The sequence below is a fragment of the Spermophilus citellus genome (genome assembly GCF_964194105.1).
Source record: "Spermophilus citellus genome assembly, chromosome: 10".
Taxonomy (NCBI): domain Eukaryota; kingdom Metazoa; phylum Chordata; class Mammalia; order Rodentia; family Sciuridae; genus Spermophilus; species Spermophilus citellus.
In genome coordinates, this window is record NC_138197.1 from 110565691 (window position 1) to 110591220 (window position 25530).

The 25530-nt window shown below is 35.2% G+C and overlaps 1 protein-coding gene across 2 annotated transcripts; it reads left to right on the forward strand.

Annotated features, from left to right (window-relative positions):
• The first annotated feature begins 476 nt into the window (after window positions 1-476).
• On the forward strand, window positions 477-22749 carry MRPL42 (mitochondrial ribosomal protein L42). 2 transcript variants are annotated; one of them, XM_081311527.1, is made up of 6 exons: window positions 477-604; window positions 2187-2347; window positions 6594-6657; window positions 7634-7718; window positions 13278-13441; window positions 22475-22749. In XM_081311527.1, exons 2-6 carry the CDS (start codon window positions 2278-2280, stop codon window positions 22518-22520), a joined length of 429 nt encoding a protein of 142 aa, XP_081167653.1. In that variant the 5' UTR covers window positions 477-604; window positions 2187-2277; the 3' UTR covers window positions 22521-22749. The 2 variants fall into 2 exon arrangements, with proteins under 2 accessions (XP_081167653.1, XP_081167652.1); XM_081311526.1 differs by having other exon boundaries at window positions 544-604; window positions 2184-2347.
• The last annotated feature ends 2781 nt before the right edge of the window (window positions 22750-25530 follow it).

Sequence of the window (25530 nt, forward strand, 5' to 3'; positions counted from 1 at the left end):
CTCTCTCTCTCTCTCTCTCTCTCTCTCTATATATATATATATATATATATATATATATATATATGTTGTTGATGGATCTTTATTTTAATTATATGTGGTGCTGAGGATCAAACCCAAGGGCCTTCTTCATGCAAGGCAAGTGCTCCACCACTGAGCTACAACCCCAGCCCAGTACTAATTCTTTTTATGTATTTTTCTTGAAACATTTGTGATTTGAAATATGTTGATTCTGTTATTTCAGTTAGTATTGGACTGTTAGTAAAAGACCATCAGAAAAATAGTGGCTTACACAAGATAAAAGTTTACTTCTATCAAGGAATAATCTAGCGGTTCTCTGAATATGAACATAGTTAATAAAATTGTACTCGTTACTGTCTACGGATGCGTGCTGGGGCAATGATTTAGTTCTTCTGAGCACCTTTGGCAGTGACGAGCCCAAGCGGCTACAGCCAAAGGCGGGAGACTGCGGCAGGTTCCCACCCTGCCCTCTGCGCTTGGGCCACTTTCCCGAGGAGACTACCGCTCCCAGAGTGCTCCGCGGGCCGGGATGGCGCGGGGGCGGGGTCGCACAGTGCCCGGATTGAGGCAACATGGCGATCTCCTGGTGAGTAAACTGCGAGGTAATTGCTGCCCTCTCCTCCTCTCGTGGAGGAGTCCCTCGAATTTGGGCAGGCCCAGAAGGCTTATCGGCGGGTGTTGAGGCCTTCCGCTTGTCGTAGCCTGCAGGACGAAGCTGCCGGCATCTCCAGATGTCCATCCTGTAAAAGGGACGGCACCTGGTCGTGTGCTTCCTGTAGCGCCCCTCTAGTGCCCTGACCGACACTCGGCGGGAGCGGAGTGACCTTGCGGGTCCGCGGACTCCTGCATGTCGAAGTCCTTCGAATCGCTCCCTGAGTGTTATTCTCTATGCTGTTGGGAGTCTGTTCCACGAACCCCAGCTCCACTGAAGCTCTCAGTAGCTTTTGCTTTGGGTGGAATTCTATGCCAAGGGACTTGCTCTCTGAAATTTGCTCCTTGGGCTGAATAGTTTGACCCTCCACTGGGTATGCTGGCCTCGGGTAGAGGGAACCTAAAGGCTCCTAAAGTCCTATGTTCTTGGTCTTGTTGTCACAAGACGTGGGTTTGCGTTCCACCCATGCTATCTACTGAACCGTGAGAATAGGGGAGCGAATTAATCGTTTGAGATCCCTAAACTTTGTTCTTAATATGTAGAACGAAGATGCCTACTTTACAGATTTATGAAAGTCAGAACACATAATTGCATACGAAAGTAGGTTGTAAACTGTGAATAATACTCTTATGAACTCAAGGTTAGCCGTACTTAAGTACTAACAGGGCCAGGAATCCGCCTGTATATTTTAGTCCTGCAAAGAGAATCTGTGTCTTAATTCCCTTTCATCGTTTTCCACTGGGAGAAGGGCACGAATAGTCACCGAGTTCAATTAAACAATAGGGTATAATAGTTTTGTTATTTATTCACAGCAGCTCATGAACATTGTGCTTGTTTCCCCCACTTTACCAGTGAAAAAAAATGGAGGGTCATTTAGTTAATGATTTGCCCAAAGTTTTCCAGTTTGTAACTGATCAACTCTAAAATTCTTGGAAGTAAGTCCTTCAAATTTTGTGTTTCTTCAAGGCTCAAAATAAGGAAACCACACATGGTTAATACAAGAGTAAAATGAAATGGTGGTGAAAACACCTTGGAACCTTATGATAATGACATTTGTGTTTCTCTAAGTATGTGATAGGCCAAGGATAGGCCTTCTTGTTTAATATTTAGTTGAATCAGAAACAGAATATTACTCTGCGTGATGTAATAAGGTCTTGTGTGTGGTACTAGGAGGTGGTACAGGCACGCTACTAATTATAGATGGGATGCTCAGTGTACCATTGTAAGTGACAGATTCTAAAAGCAATTACACATTTTCTGAGTATTCAGTAAGTGGAAAAAGCTGCACTGAGTGCTAGGATGTTTGCATTTAAGAAAAATAATAATGGGGTTATTATATATAAGTGGGATTTCTCATTTTAGATTTAGATATTGTTGTACATCCTATTAAATTATGTGGAAATGCAAAGTTGTTGGAAATCCTTACTTCAAATGACTGTCCTGTTAGGGAATGCTTCCTGTCTTGTTCTTGTAGTTTATGATAGGTAGCATTGATTTTTCTTTATCTCTTAAGCAGGAATAAAAATTGATGTGCCTAGAAGTAGATTTGAAAGGTGGTTGTTCTTCAGAACATCTTTCATCATATCGTCTGATCATCTTAAAACACCATGGCATTGATAGCATTCAAATGGGTGATGTCAAAGAGAATTCTCTGGAAGCATTTATTTCCAGTTCAAAGTGAGTTATTAAATTTTTAATGTTTAAAAAGAGTTTTAAACTTTTTCAAATATAGAATATTTAACACTTATGTATGCCTATTTGCAGGAATGTTTGCAATAAAGAAAAAGCGATGAAAACCTAAATGTCAATCAAAAGGGGGTGGATAACTATTGCTACATCTTAACTATAAATGTCATGCCACTGTTTCCAACATGAAAAGTTTTCCAAATAGAAGAGAGAGGAAAAGATGTCAGAACAGTGTCTATCATGTGATTCTGTGGGGTTTTTTTTAATATTTTTTTTAGTTGTTGATAGACTTTTTTAAATTATTTATATGTGGTGCTGAGAATCGAAGCCAGTGCCTCACACATGCCAGGCAAGTGTTACCACTGAGCCACAACCCCATCCCTCTGTGTTTTAAAAAGATAACGTTTGTGTGCACATGAATGTGTGCATATGCATAAATTCAGAGTCCAATATGGTTATTTGTGTAGATCACAAGTGGTTTTAGGTGATGGACTAATAAAGGGTAACTTTCTCTCATTTGGATCATTTATACTTCGTATATTCACACCTGTTACTTTTTTAAAATTGCAAAATAAGTCTAATCTTTTTTGGGGGGGTGGGTGTGGGGGGGTGCTGCCCAGAATTGAACTCAGGGGCACTCAACCACTGAGCTTCATGCCCAGCCCTTTTTTGTATTTTATTTAGAGACGGGGTTTCATTGAATTGCTTAGTGCCTCATTGTTTCTGAGGCTGGCTTTGAACTCACAATCCTCCTGCCTCAGCCTCCTAAACCGCTGGGATTATAGGCATGTACCACCGCACTCAGCTCACAGTCTAATCTTAACAACGATAATCATTGTTAATATTTTGTGTATTCTCCTTGACTTCTTCCTATAGACGTAGCCATTTCAAAAAACAAAATGTAATTTCTACTTTTGTTTTCTAAATAATTGTTTAATTTTAATTATCTTGAAAGCCTATTGATATGTATTTGATAGTCAGAGCTTGGACCCATATAAGTAAATACAATAATCTTATTTCTCAACCAACCACAACTGTTTTTTGCTTTCCTGTTTTTTTTTTTTTTTTTTTTTTCCTGGAAATTGAATTTAGAGGTGCTTCAACACTGAAGTATATCCCCAGCTCTTGTTGTTTTCTATTTTAAAAAGAGTGTCACTAAATTGTTAAGGCTGGCTCTGAATTTATGATCCTCATTCCTCAGCCTCCCAGTTAGCTAGGATTACAGATGTGTGCCACCATGCCCAACTTTTGCTTTCATTTTTCTCTGTCCCACAGTACAATTTACCTACTTCCCTCCATCCCCTCCTTTTGAGACAGAGTCTCACTAAGGTGCTGGCCTCAGACTTGCAGTCTTCTTGCCTTAGTCTCCTGAGCCTCTGGGATTACAGGCATGCACCACCATGCCCAGCTTCCTTTTCCTGTATTAATTCTGTTTACCTATTTCTAAAGTACATATGGTTAAAAAGCTACAATAGGTATGCTTTTTAATGTTTAGCTATGTTAGCCAACTTTTCTTTACATCTCTGCTTGACTTTAATCTCTCCTTCATATTTCCTATTTACTACTCTTTGTAATTGAAAGTTTATTTATTGAGTTAGAGGAAGAGAGCTATTTGAAGACTAGGGCAAAAAAGCAATGAATAGGTAATTTGGGGGCTTTTGAGGCAAGGAAAAAATCGTTTGCCCACTAAACTTTTTTTTTTTTAAATAATGTTCACAAGTTTGCTAAATTCTACTTTTATTTTTTATTTTTATATTTTTGGTACTGGTGATTGTACTTGGGGCACTTTTCCACTGAGCTATATGTCCTGACTATTTTTTTTTTTTTTTGGAGACAGCGTTTTACTTAGTTGCTGAGAGTTTAGCTAAAGGTTCTTGAGGCTGGGTTCAAACTTGCAATCCTCCTGCCTCAACCTCTGGGGTTACTGGGATTACAGACATGTGTTACCACATTCTACTAAATCCTTTTATAGGAAACCAGGAAACCTTTGTCCCTGCACACCGTTCTTCCACTTCCCCTCTTTATAAAGGCTCAGAGCATTATAATTATCATATCATTGAAAATATAATCAACTTATAATTAATTAAATACAGAAGGAGATTGCTGAAGACTAGCTGTAAACTAAAACAAGAGTCAGAACAAAAATTGCAGTCATCTTTTGAATTTCTAGGAGCATTTTCATTGTTGAGAATTGGGAGAAGGGCTCCTGCTGTTTAGCCTCCCATTTACCTTTACAGGAACCTGGACCTAAAGTGGATGAGGAGTTAGACCTGATCAGCTTTTATACAGCCCGTGCCTTAAAACAGCAATTAGTCTTTATGCAGGTTACCTGAGAAACGGTTACTCCATCCCTGGATAACTAAAAATTATTATGTGTCTTTTTACTACATTTCCCCTGCATATGTATTGTGTCTTTTTTGATGTCCCTAGTTCCTCATATATTGTAATAGAGGATAAATAAGTGATTGTTTAAGTTATATGAATGGATTGGAATTATTGTCAGATAATTTTAAAGAGTTAATTTAGGTTCCTCAAGAAAATCGTTCTATTATCATTCAGTCATCTCAATACTCAGGGACTATCTACCTTCTTTTATGAATCTATTATCATTTATGCAGCTATTATCATTAATATTATTATCAAAGGTAAAGTATTATTACTGATACTGTTGTTTTATATGGAAAGGAAGGACATTAAGATTGGAGGCAAAGCAAAACCCATGATTTGGGAGAGAAAGTATAATGACTAAAAAAAATAAAAGGGCCTCCGCATATTCCAGAAGAGCATTTAAGACTTTCCAAAATATATAGCCAACATGGAAATGTAGAGTTTTATAGTTTTAAAAAACATATTAATCCATTTAGTCCTTATAATAATTAATATGGGTGGAAAAGGGGTTAAAAAAAAGGTATAGCTATGTCATATGAAGCATTGATTTAGGGTCATGTAAAAGAGACTCCCCTATGATAGAGGTTAGCAGGTAGGAGAGTAAAAAGGATTTCATAGATGAATATACAACTTTGAAGTTGAGTGATTGTTGAGCAAAGTGTGAATGGTGTTGTATACTGGGGACATGGAGAGGAATGGAGGTAAGTCATAGTCCCATGTAACTGGAGCAAGATGCTCTGTTGAGAGATTGATTCTTGGCTAAAGCCAAGACACATTCAAAATTTGCTTTTAATTATACTGAGCTTGCCAGGCACAGTGGAGCACGCCTGTAATCCCAGCAGCTCAGGAGGCTGAGGCAGGAGGGTTGCAAATTCAAAGCCAGTCTCAGCAACATAGTAAGGCCCTCTCTCAAAATAAAAGTTAAAACAGATTGATGATGAGACTCAGTAATTAAGCTTAATCCCTGGTACCAAAAAAAAAAAAAAAAACTGTATTGAGCTACCTCTAATTTTTTTTTTTAAAGGGGGAGAGAGAGAGAGAGAGAGAGAGAAAGAGAGAGAGAGAATTTTTAATATTTATTTTTAGTTCTCGGCGGACACAACATCTTTGTTGGTACGTGGTGCTGAGGATTGAACCCGGGCCGCATGCATGCCAGGCGAGCGCGCTACCGCTTGAGCCAATCCCCAGCCCCTACCTCTAATTTTGTGTGTGTGTGTATGTGTGTTTAAAGATATCCTTTCTTTGAACATAAAAGGACTTTCTGCAAATTTTTAAAGTAATTGAAGCTCTTGAATTTCTAAGTATTATAAAAAAGGAAAATATGCTTAAAGTTGTACAAAATTAATTTTCTTAATCAAAACATACTGCTCCCCTTTTATAAACTATGCACCTTGGGATGTCTAAATACTTCACATTCTTTATTGGAAAGATTAGAATTCCCAATACTTTATTTTCCTTTATCATCTTTGATCTTTGTTCTTGTTACTTGCTCTAGAAGGAGCACTACTTACTCCTCATTCCTTTATCCTTCAGAGCACCTTAGACATCATTTCTACTGGGAAGGCTTTCTTGAACCTGCACATTTGCATTTGCTAGCCTGTTCCTGTGCCATTTCTCTCCCACTGCTTACCCATGCTAACAACACTTAACCTTTATGTTGCAATTGTTTCTTGTCTTTCTTACCAGCAGACTGTACCCTTTTAAGGATAGGGACTAAGTCCTGGCTTTTTCTACAAACCTTTTTCACAGTAAATAGTAAATTGGTTAAAGGAGTAAAGCTAGCTTTAAATTTATGTGAGAACATATGCCCCAATTAACTAAATCTGTTTTACTGTTTGGGTTTTTGCAGACAGTGCTTTATCTGGTGTTTGTCATAAATCCACATTTTCTTCTCTTCCAGATGACTATAATTGGTATGTATTAAAATTCAATTAAAAAATAACAGTCTTAGCTGTATCTGAAATGATTTCATTTGATTTTCTGCTTGCTTTTTTGATTATTCTTTCTTTAATTTTGTTTTAAAAAGTTATTTCCATTCTCTTATTTACTCAGTATCTGAGATTATAAATGTTTTAAATGAAATCATTATCATTGTGTTTCAGTGAATATTTAATTTGTTATAAGACAGACATGTTGTTAGAAATGCTATCTTCCTGAAGCCTGCTTTAGCTTTTTGGAGAAGTTAATTAGTTTTTATAGTTTTCTCTTTGGGTTCATATCTATTAGCTTAAGTCATTATTTGTCTTTTGTTTGACATTGAATAATCCCAAATTACAAATTTTTAATTCAATACCTTTTATTTAATTCCAGTCACCATGCTAAGAATTAAGAGTAACATGACATTGTCTTTGTTCTCCACAGAAGTCTGCAACATGTTTTCTTAAACCATGTGATTTTTTTTAATTGCAAATTTTAGTAAAAGCATATCTGCTTCTCTTTTGATGCATTTTAATTGCACTATGTTAAGTAGTTGTAAATTAGACTAGGTAACATTTTTTGAACTTAAAAATTTAGGTTGAGTCATATAAAGTTTTTGCATTATATAAGATTCCATCCTTCATCAAAAATCATTGGTAGTTGAAATGTTCATTGCATTGCTGTCATGGTATGTAATCTTAAAGTCATGATGAAATAATATGGTGTGTTATTCTCTGCTAGATAAAATATACTCACAGTTTAGGTCCTAGCCACATTTTGTTGTGGTAGTAAGCTGACATATTCTGTGAGATAGTATTGAGTTGTCGCCTATGTTAAGGTTACCAGGTTTGCTAATCCAGTGATATAGCGTCTTCTCTTTAGCAATTTGTGATTAATTAGTTTTTGCTGTAAAAATAATGATTCTGTCCTAAATAACAGTATAACTCTATTTTCTAAAATGTTCTTTTTTAGCAAAGTAGAGCTTGCTTTGACATCTGATGGCAGGACAATAGTATGCTACCATCCTTCTGTGGATATCCCATATGAACATACACAAGTATGTATGACAAAATCTACTAATAGTTTTTAATTTTCTGTTAGAAATGTATCTATTTCTTACAAATATCCAAAGAGAAGGGGATTGTCTGATTTTCTTTGTTTAATTTATCTTCTTTTGGCTTTTTTGAAAAACAGTTTTGATTTTCTTTTCATTTTTCTTTAAAGGTTTTTCTCATTATACAAAATAAACTTTTTTTTTTTTTTTTTTTTTAAAGAGAGAGTGATAGAGGAGAGAGAGAGAGAGAGAGAGAGAGAGAAATTTTAATATTTATTTTTTAGTTCTCGGCGGACACAACATCTTTGTTTGTATGTGGTGCTGAGGATCGAACCCGGGCCGCACGCATGCGAGGCGAGCGCGCTACCACTTGAGCCACATCCCCAGCCCAAAATAAACTTTTTTTAAAAAAATATTTATTTCTTTAGTTTTTAGGTGGATACAGTATCTTTATTTCACATTTATGTGGTGCTGAGAATCGAACCCAGTGCCTCACGCACACTAGGCGAGCACACTACCACTTGAGCCACATCCCCAGGCCACAAAATAAACTTTTTAAATGCAGTTATGACATCATTTTTCTGGTCTAAAAAATTTAGTAGATATCTAGTTAAGGATTATATACATCTAGTATAAAACTATAAAACACATTATTCATCCCATATTATTATTTAATAAATTTTGAAAAACTTGCATTTTAGACTGTTAGTTCATAACTTTTGTACTGTTGATTCTGATAATCTTTTTAATGTTTGATTTTTTAATTTAATTTTTTCTGTTGAATCAATATGGGTATATAGTTTAAGTGGTCCAATTTAATTTTTTTCTGTGTTCAAAGCCAGAGCACTGGATAAGAGGTTTGGGATTATTTTTGTGTTTAATACAATTTGTTTTAGTTTGACCTGTTTTTATTATTTTATATTTAAATGCTTTTTTTTCTATTTAATATAATATAGCATCCTCCTATATTTGGCAATGTTTGGTCTGCTCTCTGAGGAAAAAATAATTAGATTATACATTTAGTGGCACCTATTTTTAAAAATCATTAGAGTCAGAGTGCTAGTTAATTTGGCAAATTAGATTATTCTTTGCTAATTTCTATTCCATTTTTTAAATCTCACTATTTTTTCTTCCTGCCTCTGCATCCTAGCCAGATATAGGCACTAATTCAGTGCTCTTTTTTTTTTCTTAATTTCTTTGGGCAGTATATACAAAAATAGGCCTCAGTCACTGGGTTTGAAGCTGTATAGTCTCCAGTTCACAATGTGTTATGCCTTCTTCTGTTGTTATCTTATGCATTCTTTGGTGACATGCTTAATTCTTGTAGCAGTTATTCAAAAGAAGCAGAAGATTGTCAGGTCATTTCTTAGCATTCACATTCTTATCCCTACATGACTCTTTACATCCCTTCTGTCCTCAATTCTGAAAACTTCCCCACCATAATATTAGTATTTAACTATCATTGATAAAATCTTTTCTAATGTTTTCTCTTCTTGAAGTGTTGCCTTTACCTTTTTTCTCTAATATACCTGAATGTTCCCTGGGGACATTGTTTCCCCAGCAGCCCTTTTAAATAATTGCTGTTTGTCTCCCACAACCTTTGCCACTGGGCTTAGAGGTGTAGTAGGTATCCTGTAGTTCTTCATCTTCATAACCAGATCATTTCTCTTTTCTCTGACAATTCCTAGCTTTATAACTTGTATCATCAAATTATACCATCAATTATTTTTTTCTTTGTTGTCATCTCCAACCACCAGTTCATTTCTCTTTCACCCTCATACATTTCTTGAAGGTTTGAGGCTTATATCAAACATTGTTGAATCTAAAATGTGTTGGTTATTTTTCACAGATGCAGATAAAAAGATCCTCCTTTTTATTTCTCCTGATGTGTGTTTGATTAAAATACTAATATTTAAATTTTTTTTTTTTTAGAATTTAGTATTTCTAGTTTAGGAAATCAAAGAGCAAAAAATAATGATTTAGAAAACAAAGTAAAAATATAAATAAAAATTAAGTTTTTTGTTGTTGTTATTTTTTGTTTTGTTTTTGCTCCTGGGGATTGAATCCACAGCTACAACTGAGTCACATTCGCCTTTTTATTTGTGATCCTTCTGCCTCAGCCTTTTGGAGGCACCGGATTACAAGTGTGCACTATCACGCCTGGCAAGCATGTCTTTTTAGTAATTGATTTAGTGGAAATTTTCAAAAGTCAAATTTTACAATTCTTAAGAAAAACAAGGGAAATTCAGGATAACAGTTCTGAGTATTTCATACAGTTGGCATTCGGTTTTATTTCATTTGTTTTATTGAAACACATACCCTTTCTTTGAAGTTTGATCAAGGAGTACTGCATTAAAGAATTCTGAGTGCCAGAGGCACTGTTATAGACCTTAAAGAATACATTAATCTCAATGTCTTCTTATCTATGCACATAGAAATTTTTTTAAAACCACACAAAGCAGAGAGAATTTTTGATAAATTAGAATTAGACCTGCTTAGGATTAGGAAGACACAATAAGCATTTATTAATATGTGACAGTAACTTTGATAATATTTAAAACATTTGCTCTTTAGCAACAGGTGTAAAAGACTTAAAAAAAAAAAAAAGAAAACTGTTAATTATAGGCTCTAAATAGCAATAGGGATGGATTCTCCAAAGATAGAGTTTATTAGAAAATAGCAGAACATTGCAATGAGAATACAATTGCCATCGGCCATAGTCAACTATGAGTTTATTTAAGAGTTTGAGACAAGGGGAAGTTTCCAGAGGCAAAAGGAAGAGGATTACCAAAGTTGTTTTGAAGCAATCCTTACCTATGAGGATCAGTAACAAGGGTGGAGTCAGTCCAAGGTTGACCAGACTTTAGTTGGGCAGATGGCCTGATGATATAATTTTTTGTGTAAGATTACAGTGGTCTTTGTGCAAGGTTGTGGTTCTGGCAGAGGCTCTTGTGTTAGTTCTTGTCAGTAATGTGTGCAGAGATCCCCTTCTGAACCTCCCAGCTTTATTTATGTACTTATTTTTCTGTCAGGGTTTGACACAGTTGACCCCCTTTCAATTCTGACAACTTTCACAGCTCTAATCTCATGTATATACTAGTACCTCTCAGGGTATAATAGTAATTTTCAAAGACCTTTACTAATATTTCACTTTATACAAAAGGATGATCTTTTGCATTTACATTAAATGTCTAAGGAATGCTTCCTCTTTAAAAAAATATATATATATCTTTATTGCTGTTTGGGGCCTTAAAAGAAATGTTAATAGCTACCTACTGTTTATGAAACTCTTAGAGCATGAGGGACAGCAAAGCATACTATGAATTATTATTTCACTTAATCCTCATTCTCTAATCCTCATTAAACTCTAATGAGACAGATATTACTTTCTGATTTTATAGAAAGGAAAAGTATGTTTAAATAATTTGCCCGAGGCCACAGAACTACTCAAAGCAGAACCAGAGACCAAAATGCATGTTCTTAACCTCTCTGTTATACTTCCTTATTCTCTCCCACATTCAGAGGGAATACTAGACCACTAATATGTAAGTGGTTTCTTTTTGGTCTAGTTATAAAGGCTTATCACAATCTGATTTCTCAAGATTTATTTTTTTTTAAATCATCTCTTAGGTGTTCTTGCATATGTTTCATCATTTACTCATCTTTCTGTGCCCCATAAACTTCTGTCTATATTAGACTATACTATCTACCGGACTCTGACTCAACTACTTCCACTTCCACTGATATCTTCGTTACTTTGCATTTCTGAAGTCCTTATTCAATTGTGCCCTCTCCTTGTGCATATATATATATATATATATATATATATATATATAGCCTTTTATATATATATACTTATATATTTATATATTTATATATAGCCTTTATATATGTAGCCTTTTACAGAGGTCTTATTGTTTCCTGAACTTAAACTTGATATAAGTATGTTATAATATTTAATACAGTGGTAGGATATAGTAGTTGTCAGTAAATAGTGTATGAATATAAAGAAAACTGTTTGAATGTTTCACATCATTGTAAAGTCATATTTGTATTGTACTATAATTACTATGTATGCCTTACTTTGTAAAGTACTTTGTAAAGTAAGGTATTGTTACCATTGTTATATATGTTATCATTACTAATGTATCATTTCATCAATATAACATTATTGAATGTTATAGTCATTGTTATGTATATTAATCTCTTTATTTATTTATTTATTTTTAAGTGTGTGGGGGTACCGGATATTGAACTCAGGGGCATTCAACCACTGAGCCACTCCCCAGCCCTATTTTGTATTTATTGAGAGACAGGATCTCACTGAGTTGCCTAGTGCCTTGCCATTGCTGAGGCTGGCTTTGAACTTGTGATCCTTCTGCCTCAGCCTCCTGAGCTGCCTGAGATTACAGGCATGTACCACTGTACCGGCTAATCATTTACATTTTAAAATATAGGTAACTTGACCCTCCAAGTCAGTGATTTTTTTTTTTTTTTTTTTTTAATTTAACTGTGCTGCAGTTCAAACCCAGAGTCTTGTGCCTGCTAGGTCATACTCTATTACTGAACTACATATCTAGCCCAAGTCAGTGATTTTTTTTTTTTTTAAATGTGGTGCTAGGGATTGAACCCAGGGTCCTTTATCTGAGTTACATTACATCTCTTTTTACTTTTTTGAGACAGGGTCTCAAAAAAAAAGTTGCCCATGTTGGCCTTGAACTTATTATTTTTCTGCCTATGTCTTCTGAGTCACTGAGATTATAGTTATGTGCCACCATGCCTGACTTCAAGTTATTGTTTCTTAAAGGCTTTAATGAGCTGCTCCTACTGATAGAAATATATTTTATCACTCTTATGCATTGGGAATGCAGTTTAGTAACTAATGTCTTTGTGGGGAAATGATCCACATTATCATGAGGCATTATTTGATGGCATTTCAGTTACCTGAAATGAAATCACTGAAAAATTTCCTGCTTCCATTGAATATGGGAGCCACATCCCCAGCCCTTTTATATATTTTACTAGAGATAGGGTCTCGATGAGTTGCTTATGGCCTTGCTAAGTTGCTAAGGCTGAGTTTGAACTTTTGATCCTGCTGCCTCAGCCTCCAAGTCACTGGGATTATAGGCGTGTGCCACCGTGCCTGACACTTAGTCCCTTTTTATGTTTTGGGACAGGGCCTCAGCTAAATTGCTGAGGCTGGCTTTGAACTTGCAACCCTCCTTTCTCAGCCTCCTGAGCCACTGGGTTTACAGATGTGTGCCACCCTGCCTAGTAAGAATTTTCATTTTCAATGAAAGGTTTTGCATTGTGTCTCACTGTAATGATTGAGATATATAAGAATTTTATTATTGGAAAATTAACCCAAAATTTGTGAGAGGAAAAATATTTCTGATCTTGTTGAGTAATACAACTAAGCAAAACTGTTCTGATAACTTCATTACCTACCCTGAGTTACTGTAATGAATTACTGAGTATGGAAATTATTTTATTGTAACTCAATCAAATCCTGGCTAACCTTTTTCTACATTTTGATGTTATTTGTTTCTAATTATTTTGTAGCCTATTCCTCAACCAGATCCTTTGCACAGTAATGAAGAAACACATGATCAAGTGCTAAAAACCAGATTAGAAGAAAAAGATGAACACCTTGAGGAAGGACCCATGATAGAAAAACTTAGCAAAATGTTCTTTACTACTAAGCATCGTTGGTATCCTCATGGACAGTAAGTTTTATTTTCTTTCTTCAACTCTGACTACATACACAAAAGGAACACGTAACTATCCTTGCATTAACAATTTCTGAAATGGTACTGCACGAGAAAGTTAACCCCAAGTACAATCACATACTATATTGTACACCACCCTCCCTACTGCCATCCCCGTACTGAGGACTCAACCTAGTACCACTGAATTGTGTCCCTAATCCTACCCTTTATTTTTAAGAATTTGAGACAGGCCTTTTACAACATTACCAAGGCTGGCTCCAAACTGTGATCTTACTGTGTCAGCCTCCTGATAGAAATATCAAGACAGTCTGCTCCACTAAGTTCTACACAATCCCTGTTTGTAAGTTTGGGTATTTTGGTAGATAGCTGGATTACCAGCATGCATCACCATGCCCAGCTATATTATATTTTTATATCAATATATATACTATAGTTAAATTGAAATAATGCTTTTTTAGCAATATTATGTTTTTATATCAATATATATATATATTATAGTTAAATTGAAATGCTTCTTTATTTTTCTTTATTTTAATGAGAGAATTTAAACAAAGCTTTCTGTGAATTTTATAAAAGTCCTTGAAAATTTTATTCTATGATAGTCATTAATTAATGTGTGATTTTTATTTAGCTTCCTAATAAGAAATTAATCTCATTCTCAGCCCTTTATCTATTCTTTTAGTAGACTGAGTTGTTGTAAAAATAATTGGGGTGCAGCACACAATTTGGCAATAAATATTGTTTTCAGTTCTCTTGCCTTTCTCTCATCAACTCTTATCCTCTATCTCTGGCTTTAATTTTCGTATTTTGAATCATTTTCTTTTCTTGTGGTGTTAGGGCCTAACATACAGTGCTTTTATGCTTAGCTATACTCCAGCTCCAAATCTTCTCTCTTTCATGTCTGTTGTCTTCCAGACTAAACTATGAGGGCATTTGGTTTATAAATATAAACAGTGTTTGTTTGAGCAAACTTTGTTCTCATTCACTTGTGTAACTGCCACTGGGCTGGCACACTTATAGAAGGATACATTTATGGAACTAACAAATATACATTCATCAGTCTGTTCTAGTGCCGGGTGCGGTGGCATACACCTGTTATCCCAGCATCTTGGGAGGCTGAGGTAGGAGGATCATGAGTTCAAAGCCAGCCTCAGCAACAGTGAGGTGCTAAGCAACTTAGTGAGACCCTGTCTCTAAATAAAATACAAAAATAGGGGATGTGGCTCAGTGGTTGATTGCCCCTGAGATCAATCCCTGGTATCAAAAACAAAACAAAACCATCTGCTCCACTAAGTTCTATACAATTCCTGTTTTTAAGTTATTTATACTCAGGGCGTGAAGATAATGAAGTAAATACACAATTAAAATCAAGGGTGATTAAGCCTCTTGAAGGATGGCTCAGAGATACCTACGGGAGTGGGGGAAAGCTCCATAGGCAGAAGAGACAGCAAGTGAGATAAAGTATGCTGGGGAAGTTGCCAGTAGTTCATATTGGATGGAATCTAGAATATGTGGAGGAATATAGGAAGGGTATTGTGAAGGAGTTTGTGCTGAGCAGTTTTAACATGTGAACTGACTTGTACATCATTTATACATTAGAAAATCATTAAGAAGGCTCTGTATTTGGGATAAAGTGATACAAGGAAAGACTAGAGTTAGGGAGACCTGTTAGGACACTATTAACAGAAGTCTGGTGAAAAATGTTGATGATCTAAATGGACTACCACTGAGAACAGAAAGAAGGAAAATGAAAGAAGATTGGCATTTAAGAACTTTAATCAGCATTAGTAGATGCATGGTAGGGAGAGAGGGAAGAGATAGGAGGCCTCTCTGACAGGGGTGTTTGGGTAGATAGTGATGCCATTTATATGAATGGGGAAACAAGTTTGGGAGTAAGGAGGATGAACCCACAGTTGATTGAGTTTGAAGGGCCTGTGGATCATCTGGTGGGGAACAGTTCTAAAGGGATAGATCTAGGGATTCTGGAGCTCTGTTCACTGTTTAGTTTAAAAGAAGCTTCTTCCCTTAACTTTAGTTATGACAGAGATTCTCCAGAGTACTGCTTTTTATTGTACATCTTGGTGAAATTCACTCTGAGAGTTTTAATTATTGTTGCTGTGCAGCCTGTTCTGCCATGTTTTTTTCCTCAGTCTTATTTTTTTTTTCCATTTAAGATAGGTTTCTTTATTGTTTTCGTTTCTTTATTGTTTTTTTATTTTTTTTTATTGGTTGTTCACAACATTACAAAGCTCTTGACATATCATATTTCATACATTAGATTGAAGTGGGTTATGAACTCCCAGTTTTACCCCAAATGCAGATTGCAGAATCACGTCGGTTACACATCCACAATTTTACATAATGCCCTATTAGTAATTGTTGTATTCTGCTACCTTTCCTATCCCCTACTATCCCCCCTCCCCTTCCCTCCCATCTTCTCTCTCTACCCCATCTACTGTAATTCATTTCTCTCCTTGTTTATTTTCCCATTCCCCTCACAACCTCTTTTTTTTTTTTTTTTTTAAAGAGAGAGTGAGAGAGGAGAGTGAGACAGAGAGAATTTTTTTTTAATATTTATTTTTTAGTTCTCGGCGGACACAACATCTTTGTTGGTATGTGGTGCTGAGGATCGAACCCGGGCCGCACGCATGCCAGGCGAGCGCGCTACCGCTTGAGCCACATCCCCAGCCCCTCCTCACAACCTCTTATATGTAATTTTGTATAGCAATGTTTCCTCAGTCTTATTAGCAGTATCATCATCCTTAGAATATTTCAAACGACTTCTTTCCAAAGTTTTTGATTCATTAGAATAAAACAAAGTCTTTTCCTGTCTAAAAAAGCCCCTCTTTTAACAATCTCAATAGTAAAGGTGATATTTCTATGTCAATTTCCCAAGAAAAAAATTTGTGTTTTGTTTTTGTTTTTGTAATGACCAACATGGTCTTTCAATTCCTGCTTCTATTTTTTATCTCCTTCCTTGATTCCTTGATTCCTTGATTTTTTTCTTTAAACTTAATACTCAGTTTTTATACTCAGTTTTTATCTGGGTCTGTACCTATCTTTGTAATTGTTAGGGTTTTGTAAATGTTAGGGTGTATGAAAACAAATTAGCAAGCATTTCCATACTATATTTAAATCATTAAATCATTACTATATTTTAAGATTTATTTCCATGATTTACAATGTCTCTTAAAGTTTGTCTTTTAGTTTTGTCATGTTATCCAGATATTTCAGTTAAGCCTAACCCTGAACTTTGGTAATGGCTTTTAGTATTTGTTGCCTTCCTCTATGTCTCATATTGCTGCAATCTTTTGTAATCGTTGCTCATAGCCAAGTCACTGAGGATACAAAAATCCTCTGAAGGGAAGAAAGACTAAAGGCAGTATTAGGAATCTTAAAATCAAATATGTGTTTCAAGAGTTTTATTTATTTATTTATTTATTCCTTTTTGTGGATGGATCACAATTTGTTTATGTTCCAATTATGAACATTATGAGTACTTCTCAGTATTTGGCTCATATGAATAAAACTACATAAATGTTTAAGTCATGGTATTGACATGTTTTCACTTCTTGTTTGTTTGTTTTTTTTGAGTTTAATTTTTCTTCTTTTTTTTCAATATTTTTTTAGTTATAGGTGAACACAATATCTTTTTATTTTATTTATGTGGTGCTGAGGATCGAACAAAGGGCCTCACACATGAGAGACAAGAGCTCTACCACTGAGCCCCAGCCCAGCCCCTCTTGTTTTTTTTTTTTTTTTTTTTTTTTTTTTTTAATACCAGGAATTGAACTCTGGGGCTTATCCAATGAGCCACACCCCCAGCCCTTTTTTGTATTTTATTTAGAGACAGGGTCTCACTGAATTGTTTAGCACCTCATTAAGTTGCTAAGGCTGGCTTTGAACTTGCAATCCTCCTGCCTCAGCCTCCCAAGCTGCTGGGATAACAGGAAAGCACCACTGCTCCTGGCTATGTTTTCACTTCTTTTGGGCAAATCCCTGTAAGTAAGATTACTGGGTCATATGATAAAAAAAGACACATTTAAATTCAGTAGAAACTGTCAAAGTGATATTTCCACCAGTAGTAAGTGTGAGTTCTACTTGTTCCACATCCTCCCTAACACTCAGTATTATTGTCTTTTTACTTTAGTCATTCTGTTGGGTAAGTAGTAGCGATTAATTGTAATTGTAACTTATGTTTTCCCAATAATAATGATGTTGAACATTTTTTCATGTGGCCATCTGTACATTTGTAGTGGGTATTTGTGTGTGTGTGTGTGTGTGTGTGTGTGTGAGAGAGAGAGAGAGAGAGAGAGAGAGAGAGAGAGAGAGAGAGAAAGATAGAGAAAGAGAGAATTGTCTGTACAGATGAGTTGTCTTATGAAGATATAGGACCCGTGGATTGAAGTACTGTGTGAGCTGTGTGCTTTGTAAATATTTTCTGTCTGTGGCTTGCCTTTTCATTTCCTAAATAGCTTTTGAAGATAGTAGTATTTTTTAATTTTGATGATGTTTAATTCACAAATTTTTCCTTTTGTAGTTCAGGAGTTTTATGTTCCACTTAAATTCTACCTAACCCAAGGTCACTAAGAATTTCTTCTAGAAGTTTTATTTGGGTTGATTTTTATATACAGTGTGAGGCATTAGTTGAGGTACCTTTTTTTTTACATATGCATATCAGCTATTCTAGCATCATTAGTTGAAAATATTATGTCCCTTTCCATTAAACTGGTCCAACTCCTTTGTTGAAAATCAGTTGACCATATATGTTGGTACTGGTAATCTTGTTCAATTAATCTCTATTTTTACAGTAAATAAGTTTTAAAATCAGGTAAAATCCTCTGTATTGTTATTTCTTCAAATTTTCTTAGTCATCCTATGTCTTTCGCATTTCCCTATGAATTTTAGAGTCAGCTTATCAATTTATAAAAAGCTTGGTAGGATTTTAAAGAGTGTTGAATTCAGTCTGCAGATCAATTTCAGGAGAATTAACGTCTTATCAATATTCAGTCTTGGGGCTGGGGTTGTGGCTCAGTGGGAGAGTGCTTGCCTGGCATGTGTGAGGCACTGGGTTCAATTCTCAGCACTGCATTAAAAAAAAATAAATAAATAAAATAAAGGTATTGTGTCCCATCTACAACTAAAAAATATTCAGTCTTATCAATATTCAATCTTCCTGTTGAAAATGGCATATTTTTTTGAGACAGGGCTCACTGTGTTGGTCAGGCTGTCCACAAATTCCTGGACTTAAGCAGACCTGCCCTCTTAACCTACTGAGTGTCTGGTACTATAGGGGCATATCATGGTGCCCATATATAGGACTTTCTTCTTTCTTTCTTTCTTTTTTTTTTTTTTTTTGTGGGGGGTGGATACTGGGGATTGAACTCAGGAGCACTCATCCACTGAGCCACATCCCCAGCCCTATTTTGTATTTTATTTAGAGATAGGGTCTCACTGAGTTTCTTTTTTTTTTTTTTTATAAATTGATTTTATTTATTTAAAGAGAGAGAGAGAGAGAGAGAGAGAGAGACAGAGACAGAGAGAATTTATTAACATTTATTTTTTAGTTCTCGGCGGACACAACATCTTTGTATGTGGTGCTGAGGATCGAACCCGGGCGGCACGCATGCCAGGCAAGCGCGCTACCGCTTGAGCCACATCCCCAGCCCCGACACTGAGTTTCTTAATGCCTCGCTTTTCCTGAGGCTGGCTTTGAACTCACAATCCTCCTGCCTCAGCCTCCAGAGCCACTGGGATTACAGGCGTGTGCTGCCACACCCTGCTAGGATTTCTTAATAGATGATCATAGGACCTATGAATAAACGCAATTTTACTTCTCTTTTTATAGTGCTTCTTGTTTTGTTTTTCTTATTGCTTAGAACCTTAAGTACAATGTTGGGTAAACTGCTGAGAACAAATATTATTGTCTTTCCCGCAGTTTTAGTGAAGGAAAGCACTGAATCTTTTAACATCAACAAGTCTAGTGTTCAGTAATATGTCTTTATGTAGATGCCCTGGTCAGGTTCAGGAAGTCCCTTCTAGCATAGTTCTAGGGAGTCCCTAGCATGGAGAAGTATTTTTGTTTTGATTTGCTTTATCATGAATGGGTGTTGAATTTTCTTGGATGCTTTTTTTGCATTTATTAAGATGATCATTTGGTTTTTCTTACTTTTCAATATAGTCAATTATATTAAATGATTTTAAATAGTAAGTTTACTTTTTATTTCTGGGGTAACTGATGTTTGGTCATGATGTATTATTATTTTTATTTATTGTTGAATTCATTTTGCTAAAATTTTGTGTAGAATGTTTACATCTTTATTAGGGATACTAGCCTATAGTTTTATCTGTTTTTGGTGTCAGTAATGCTTCCATCAGAAAATGGATATGGAAGTATACCTTCCTCTCCATTTTTCCAGAGGAATGTGTAAAAATTGGATCTTATTTCTTTCTTAAATGTTTGTTAGAATTCGCCAATGAAGCCAAATTACAGGTGACACACACTTGTAATCCCAGCAACTCGGAAGGCTGAGGCAAGAGGCTCACAGGTTCAAGGCCAGCCTCAGCAATTTAGTGAGACCCTAAGCAACTTACTCAGACATTGTCTCAAAATTAAAGAATTAAAAAAAGACTGGGGGCCTGTAGCTCAGTGGTAAGTGCCTTGGGTTTAATCCCCAGGGCCAAAAAAAAAAAAAAAAAAAAACAAGGAATTCACCAGGGAAGCAAGCCATCTGGGTCTGGAGTTTTCTTTATGGGAAGTTTTAATTACACATTTAGTTAGTTTAGTTGATATGTAAAGGCTGTTTAGTTTATCAAAAGTTTCTTCTTGAGGGCACTGTGTTAGTTTGTGTTTTTCAAAGAATTTGCCCATTTCATCTAAATTGTTTGCATATTGTTGATCATTGTATTTCCTTATTGTCTTTTAAGTATTTTAATTATAGTGATGTCACTTCTCACATTCTTTTTCTTTTTAATTTTTAAAATTTGTTCTAATTAGATGTACATGACAGTAGAATGCATTTTGACATATTGTACACAAATGGAGCATAACTTCTCATTCCTCTGGCTGTACATGGTGGAGAGTCACCCCAGTAGTGTAATCATACATGTATATAGGGTAATAATATCTGTCTCATTCTACCTCCCTTCACAGCCCCACAGCCCCACCCCTCCCTCTACTCCCCACCTCTCACATTCTTGATATGATTAATTTTGTTGATCTTTTCCAAGAATCATCTTTTTGGTTTTATCAAGTCTACTGTTTTTCTATTTTACGTTTTATTGTTTTTTTGCTCTTTGTTATATCCTTTTTAAACTTGCTTTTGGTTTAAGTAAGTTGTGATCAAAATATCTGGAAATAAATTTGTTCATGCTGGTTATTATGCTCTAGGTATTTTCCGCAACTTACTTTTTCATGTTAGCATGCAGAGGTGTATTTTATTCTTTTCAACTTAATTCTTTTATACATTTTCAAAAAATCATTATTACCCAGCACTGCAAAAAAAAAAAATCAATATCAGAAAAATCAGAAAGTTTTATATATGAAACTTTAAGATAAACAAAACATGTTTAGGTATTTTGATCACAAACAAAACTAAAGAGCATGAGATACATATCTTATCATTTGTGGAATAAAAATTTTTAAATGGAATTTCCACATTAGCAAAAAAGCAAAGAAAATTAACTCCTGACCACCTTGCCAAAATCTTACTATACGGGAAGTTTTGAAGAGAACTATCAATCACATTTATACTCTGTATTTTCTTTTTTAAAATTTACTTTGTTATAGATGGACACAATACCTTTGTTTTATTCATTGATTTTTATGTGGTGCTGAGAACTGAACCCAGTGCCTCACACATGCTAATAGGCAAGTACTCTACCACTGAGCCACAACCCTAGCCTGTACTCTGTATTTTCTTAACTCAGTAAAGAAAATAAAGAAATATGAAGAAACAAAAAGAAAAATTCTCCACAGTGAAATCACTCAAAAATAATCACTGTTAACAGTGCATTTTATTTCTCTAGATCTATTCATAAGCTTGGTTAGTTGCTTATTTTTACATGGTTGTAATCATATGTGAATGTATCATATATCCCTGTCTTAATATTTTAATTATTTTTCTCTATTACTTTAGGATAGATTTCCAGAATAGTGGGTTGAGCCTCCTTAATCCGAAATCCAAAATGCTCCAAAGTCTGAAACTTTTCAAGCACTAATGTGGAAAATTTCACATCATATGTTAAGGATTGTAGTAAAAATGCAGGCACATTAACAATATTATACAAAATTATCTTCAGGATATATGTGTAAGCTGTATAAGAAACCAACAAATTTTTTTGTTTAGACTTGGGTCCTATCCCCAAGATATTAGGTATATGCAGCTATTCTAAAATCAAACTATTCCAAAAAAGAAAAATTCCAAAATTTGAAATATTTCTGTTCTCACATATTTGAGATAAGGGATGTTCAACCTGTACTAAATGAAGGTTGTGAATATTACCATTCTGCTTTTCAAAAGTATTGCACCAATTAATACTTGAATCAGCCAAGGCTGATTTCACCACACTCATGCTTGGATTAGACATTATAATTTTTAACATATTTGTGATCAGAAACAAAAGTAAACTGTTCCTGATGATATTAAAATATAATTTTGTAGATCAAGTGGCTTTTGTTCAGTTTTTAAAATAAAACTGTAATAGAACATGCTTATGATATAGTGTTTTTTTACTATAAAGACAAATTTTATTATTAGTTTTTAATTAAGGTTACCTTGAAAATGTCCTCAAGATCTGAAAGAAGATTCCAAAATGCTTAATTGATAGGAAGCAATTTTCACACTGGGAGAATGTAGTTTATTAAGAAATATCTGAGATGTATCCAAAAATGTATGTATAAAGTTTCATTGATTTTTTTCAAATAGTTCTAATAAAAATAGCAAAATAATCATAGACATTTGAGATTTCTATCAGAAGTAATAAACCTTTACTAAAATAATTTATCTCAGATATATTCTTCTTTTCAAGGTATCATAGACGTCGTAAGAATCCGAATCCTCCAAAAGACAGATGATATTGAGACTCCTGGGAGAATCAAAGAAAAATGTTATCTGGTGTCTCATTTGCCATTTGAGAAAATGCAATCTGGTGTATTCACTAATATGTTATTTATAATATAATAATAAAATGTCTTTTCATATATTAGAATATGTATTTATTAATCCTGGACTTTACATTTTTATTTAGAGAAATGATTTCATTTATTTTCCTTTTGAGATATTAAAGGCTACCACTTATTTTTATGTGTCTAGTATGAGTATTTTTACATCATCCTGCAAACATTTATTATTAGTGTAAATATGGTTAATAAAATATGCATGCTTCTTCTGAAGAAATTTTTCAAATTTATTTTCATTGGTGCATTAGTTTTACCTAATAGTGGGAATCATTATGCTGTATTTGTACATACACATAACATAATTTGATCACTTTCATTTCAGTGTACCTTCCTTTTTCTCCCTACCCCATCTGCTTGCTCTACCCAATTTAATTGGTACATTGTAATTATATAGAAAAGCTGTAGTCACTGCGGTTATATTTGTACCCGGACATAGCAGAATTTGGTACATTTTGCTCCCCAGTACTTCCCCGTGTCCTCGCTCTTCCCTCTTGACTTCACGAAGGTGTTTTCAAATTGCCTTTGAGAATAAACTTACGAAGACAATACAGAAAATAGATGTTGCAGTGTTTCCATTGGCTTTAGGAAATAATTAACTTAGTTATATTTTAAGCAGTTTTTACTGTCTGCTAGACTCTTTGCAAATTTTATTAAATTCTCACAATAATTCTCTTAAGAGGGAGCATCAAGGCTGGGTTGTAGCTCAGTGGTGGAGTGCACATATGAGGCACTGGGTTCTGTCCTCAGCACCACATAAAAATAACATAAATAAAATAAAAATTTTGTGTCCATTGCCAACTAAAAATAGTCGGGGCGGGGGGTGGGGAGGTTGGAAAGGAGCATCATCATCATTACATAGATAAGGTTGAGAGTCCTGAACTCTACCTAGCAGACTGGGGAGCCAGGATCTGAACTGCCAGGCTCCAAAACCTTCAGTACATTGTAATGACAAATGGGTTGATCTCCTTCACCCAAGAATGTACTTTCCTAGAGATTTCTCTAGAAAGAATGTTATATAATTGGTTTTGATTTTTTTTCCTTTTTCTGTCTTAAAAAATTACACCACCACTGGGTACGGTGGTGCACACCTGCAATCATCCCAATGATTTAGAAGGCTGAGCAGGAGGATCACAAGTTTGAGGCCAGCCTGAGTAATTTAGTGAGATCCTTTTTCAAAATGGAAAGGGCTGGACTGGGGAGTCAGCTCCATGGTAGAGTGCTTGCCTAGCATGCATGAGGCCCTGGGTTTGATCCCCAGCACTACAGAATTAAATAAACAAAATGTGAAATAACAAAAACAAAAAAACGCTATGGTTGTGTCTCAAAGGTAAAATATCCTTGGGTTCAATCCCAAATACCGGGGAAAAAAAAAAAAGCTAATTTCAAGAACACATGCAAACAATAGCTGCAGCTCTTGAGATTAAAATGTTTCACCAGACTATAGTGTTACAGCAATGTACACAGAACCTTGAGAAGCTTTGCTGCCCCTGTCATTTCTGTTGAGCAGGTGAGGAATTTTCAGGAGGGAAAGTGCTTTATTCAGATTTGTAAAATATTTGTGATATTTGTAAAGTTGATGTGAAAAAATAATTTCTGAAAGTCTATTGTTAAATCCTTTTAGTAAAAGAAATTTAGTTGAAGGTCCCAATGGTCTGTAAAATGTGAAGAATGGTGAGTAGGAGAGATCAAAGGAAATAATTAGTAATGGCTACCCTCTATTACTCAAAGGAAATGTTTTTAAGTAGCTACTTTTTTATGAACTATTAATTATTGTGGAAAAAAATTTTAAAAGTTTGATAGAAATTTGATAATCTAAAATATTTGCCGACTGTGTTGATATATCTTTGCAAAATGGTTCATTTTTTTTTCCAGGTTGGTTTATTTTTTTTTCTTTTTTTTTATTGGTTGTTCACAACATTACAAAGCTCTTGACATATCATATTTCATACATTAGATTGAAGTGGGTTATGAACCCCCAATTTTACCCCAAATGCAGATTGCAGAATCACGTCGGTTACACATCCACAATTTTACATAATGCCCTATTAGTAATTGTTGTATTCTGCTACCTTTCCTATCCCCTACTATCCCCCCTCCCCTTCCCTCCCATCTTCTCTCTCTACCCCATCTACTGTAATTCATTTCTCTCCTTGTTTATTTTCCCATTCCCCTCACAACCTCTTATATGTAATTTTGTATAGCAATGAGGGTCTCCCTTCATTTCCATGCAATTTCCCTTTTCTCTCCCTTTCCCTCCCATCTCATGTCTCTGTTTAATGTTAATCTTTTCTTCCTACTCTTCCTCCCTGCTCTGTTCATAGTTGCTCTCATTATATCAAAGAAGACATTTGGTATTTGTGTTTTAGGGATTGGCTAGCTTCACTAAGCATAATCTGCTCTAGTGCCATCCATTTCCCTGCAAATTCTATGATTTTGTCATTTTTTATTGCTGCATAGTACTCCATTGTGTATAGATGCCACATTTTTTTTTATCCATTCATCTATTGAAGGGCATCTGGGTTGGTTCCACAGTCTAGCTATTGTGAATTGTGCTGCTATGAACATCGATGTGGCAGTATCCCTGTAGCATGCTCTTTTAAGGTCTTCAGGGAATAGTCCGAGAAGGGCAATAGCAGGGTCAAATGGTGGTTCCATTCCCATCTTTCCCAGGAATCTCCAAACTGCTTTCCACATTGGCCGCACCAATTTGCAGTCCCACCAGCAATGTACAAGTGTACCCTTTTCTTCACATCCTCGCCAGCACTTGTTGTTTGACTTCATAGTGGCTGCCAATCTTACTGGAGTGAGATGGTATCTTAGGGTGGTTTTGATTTGCATTTCTCTGACTGCTAGAGATGGTGAGCATTTTTTCATGTACTTGTTGATTGATTGTATATCCTCCTCT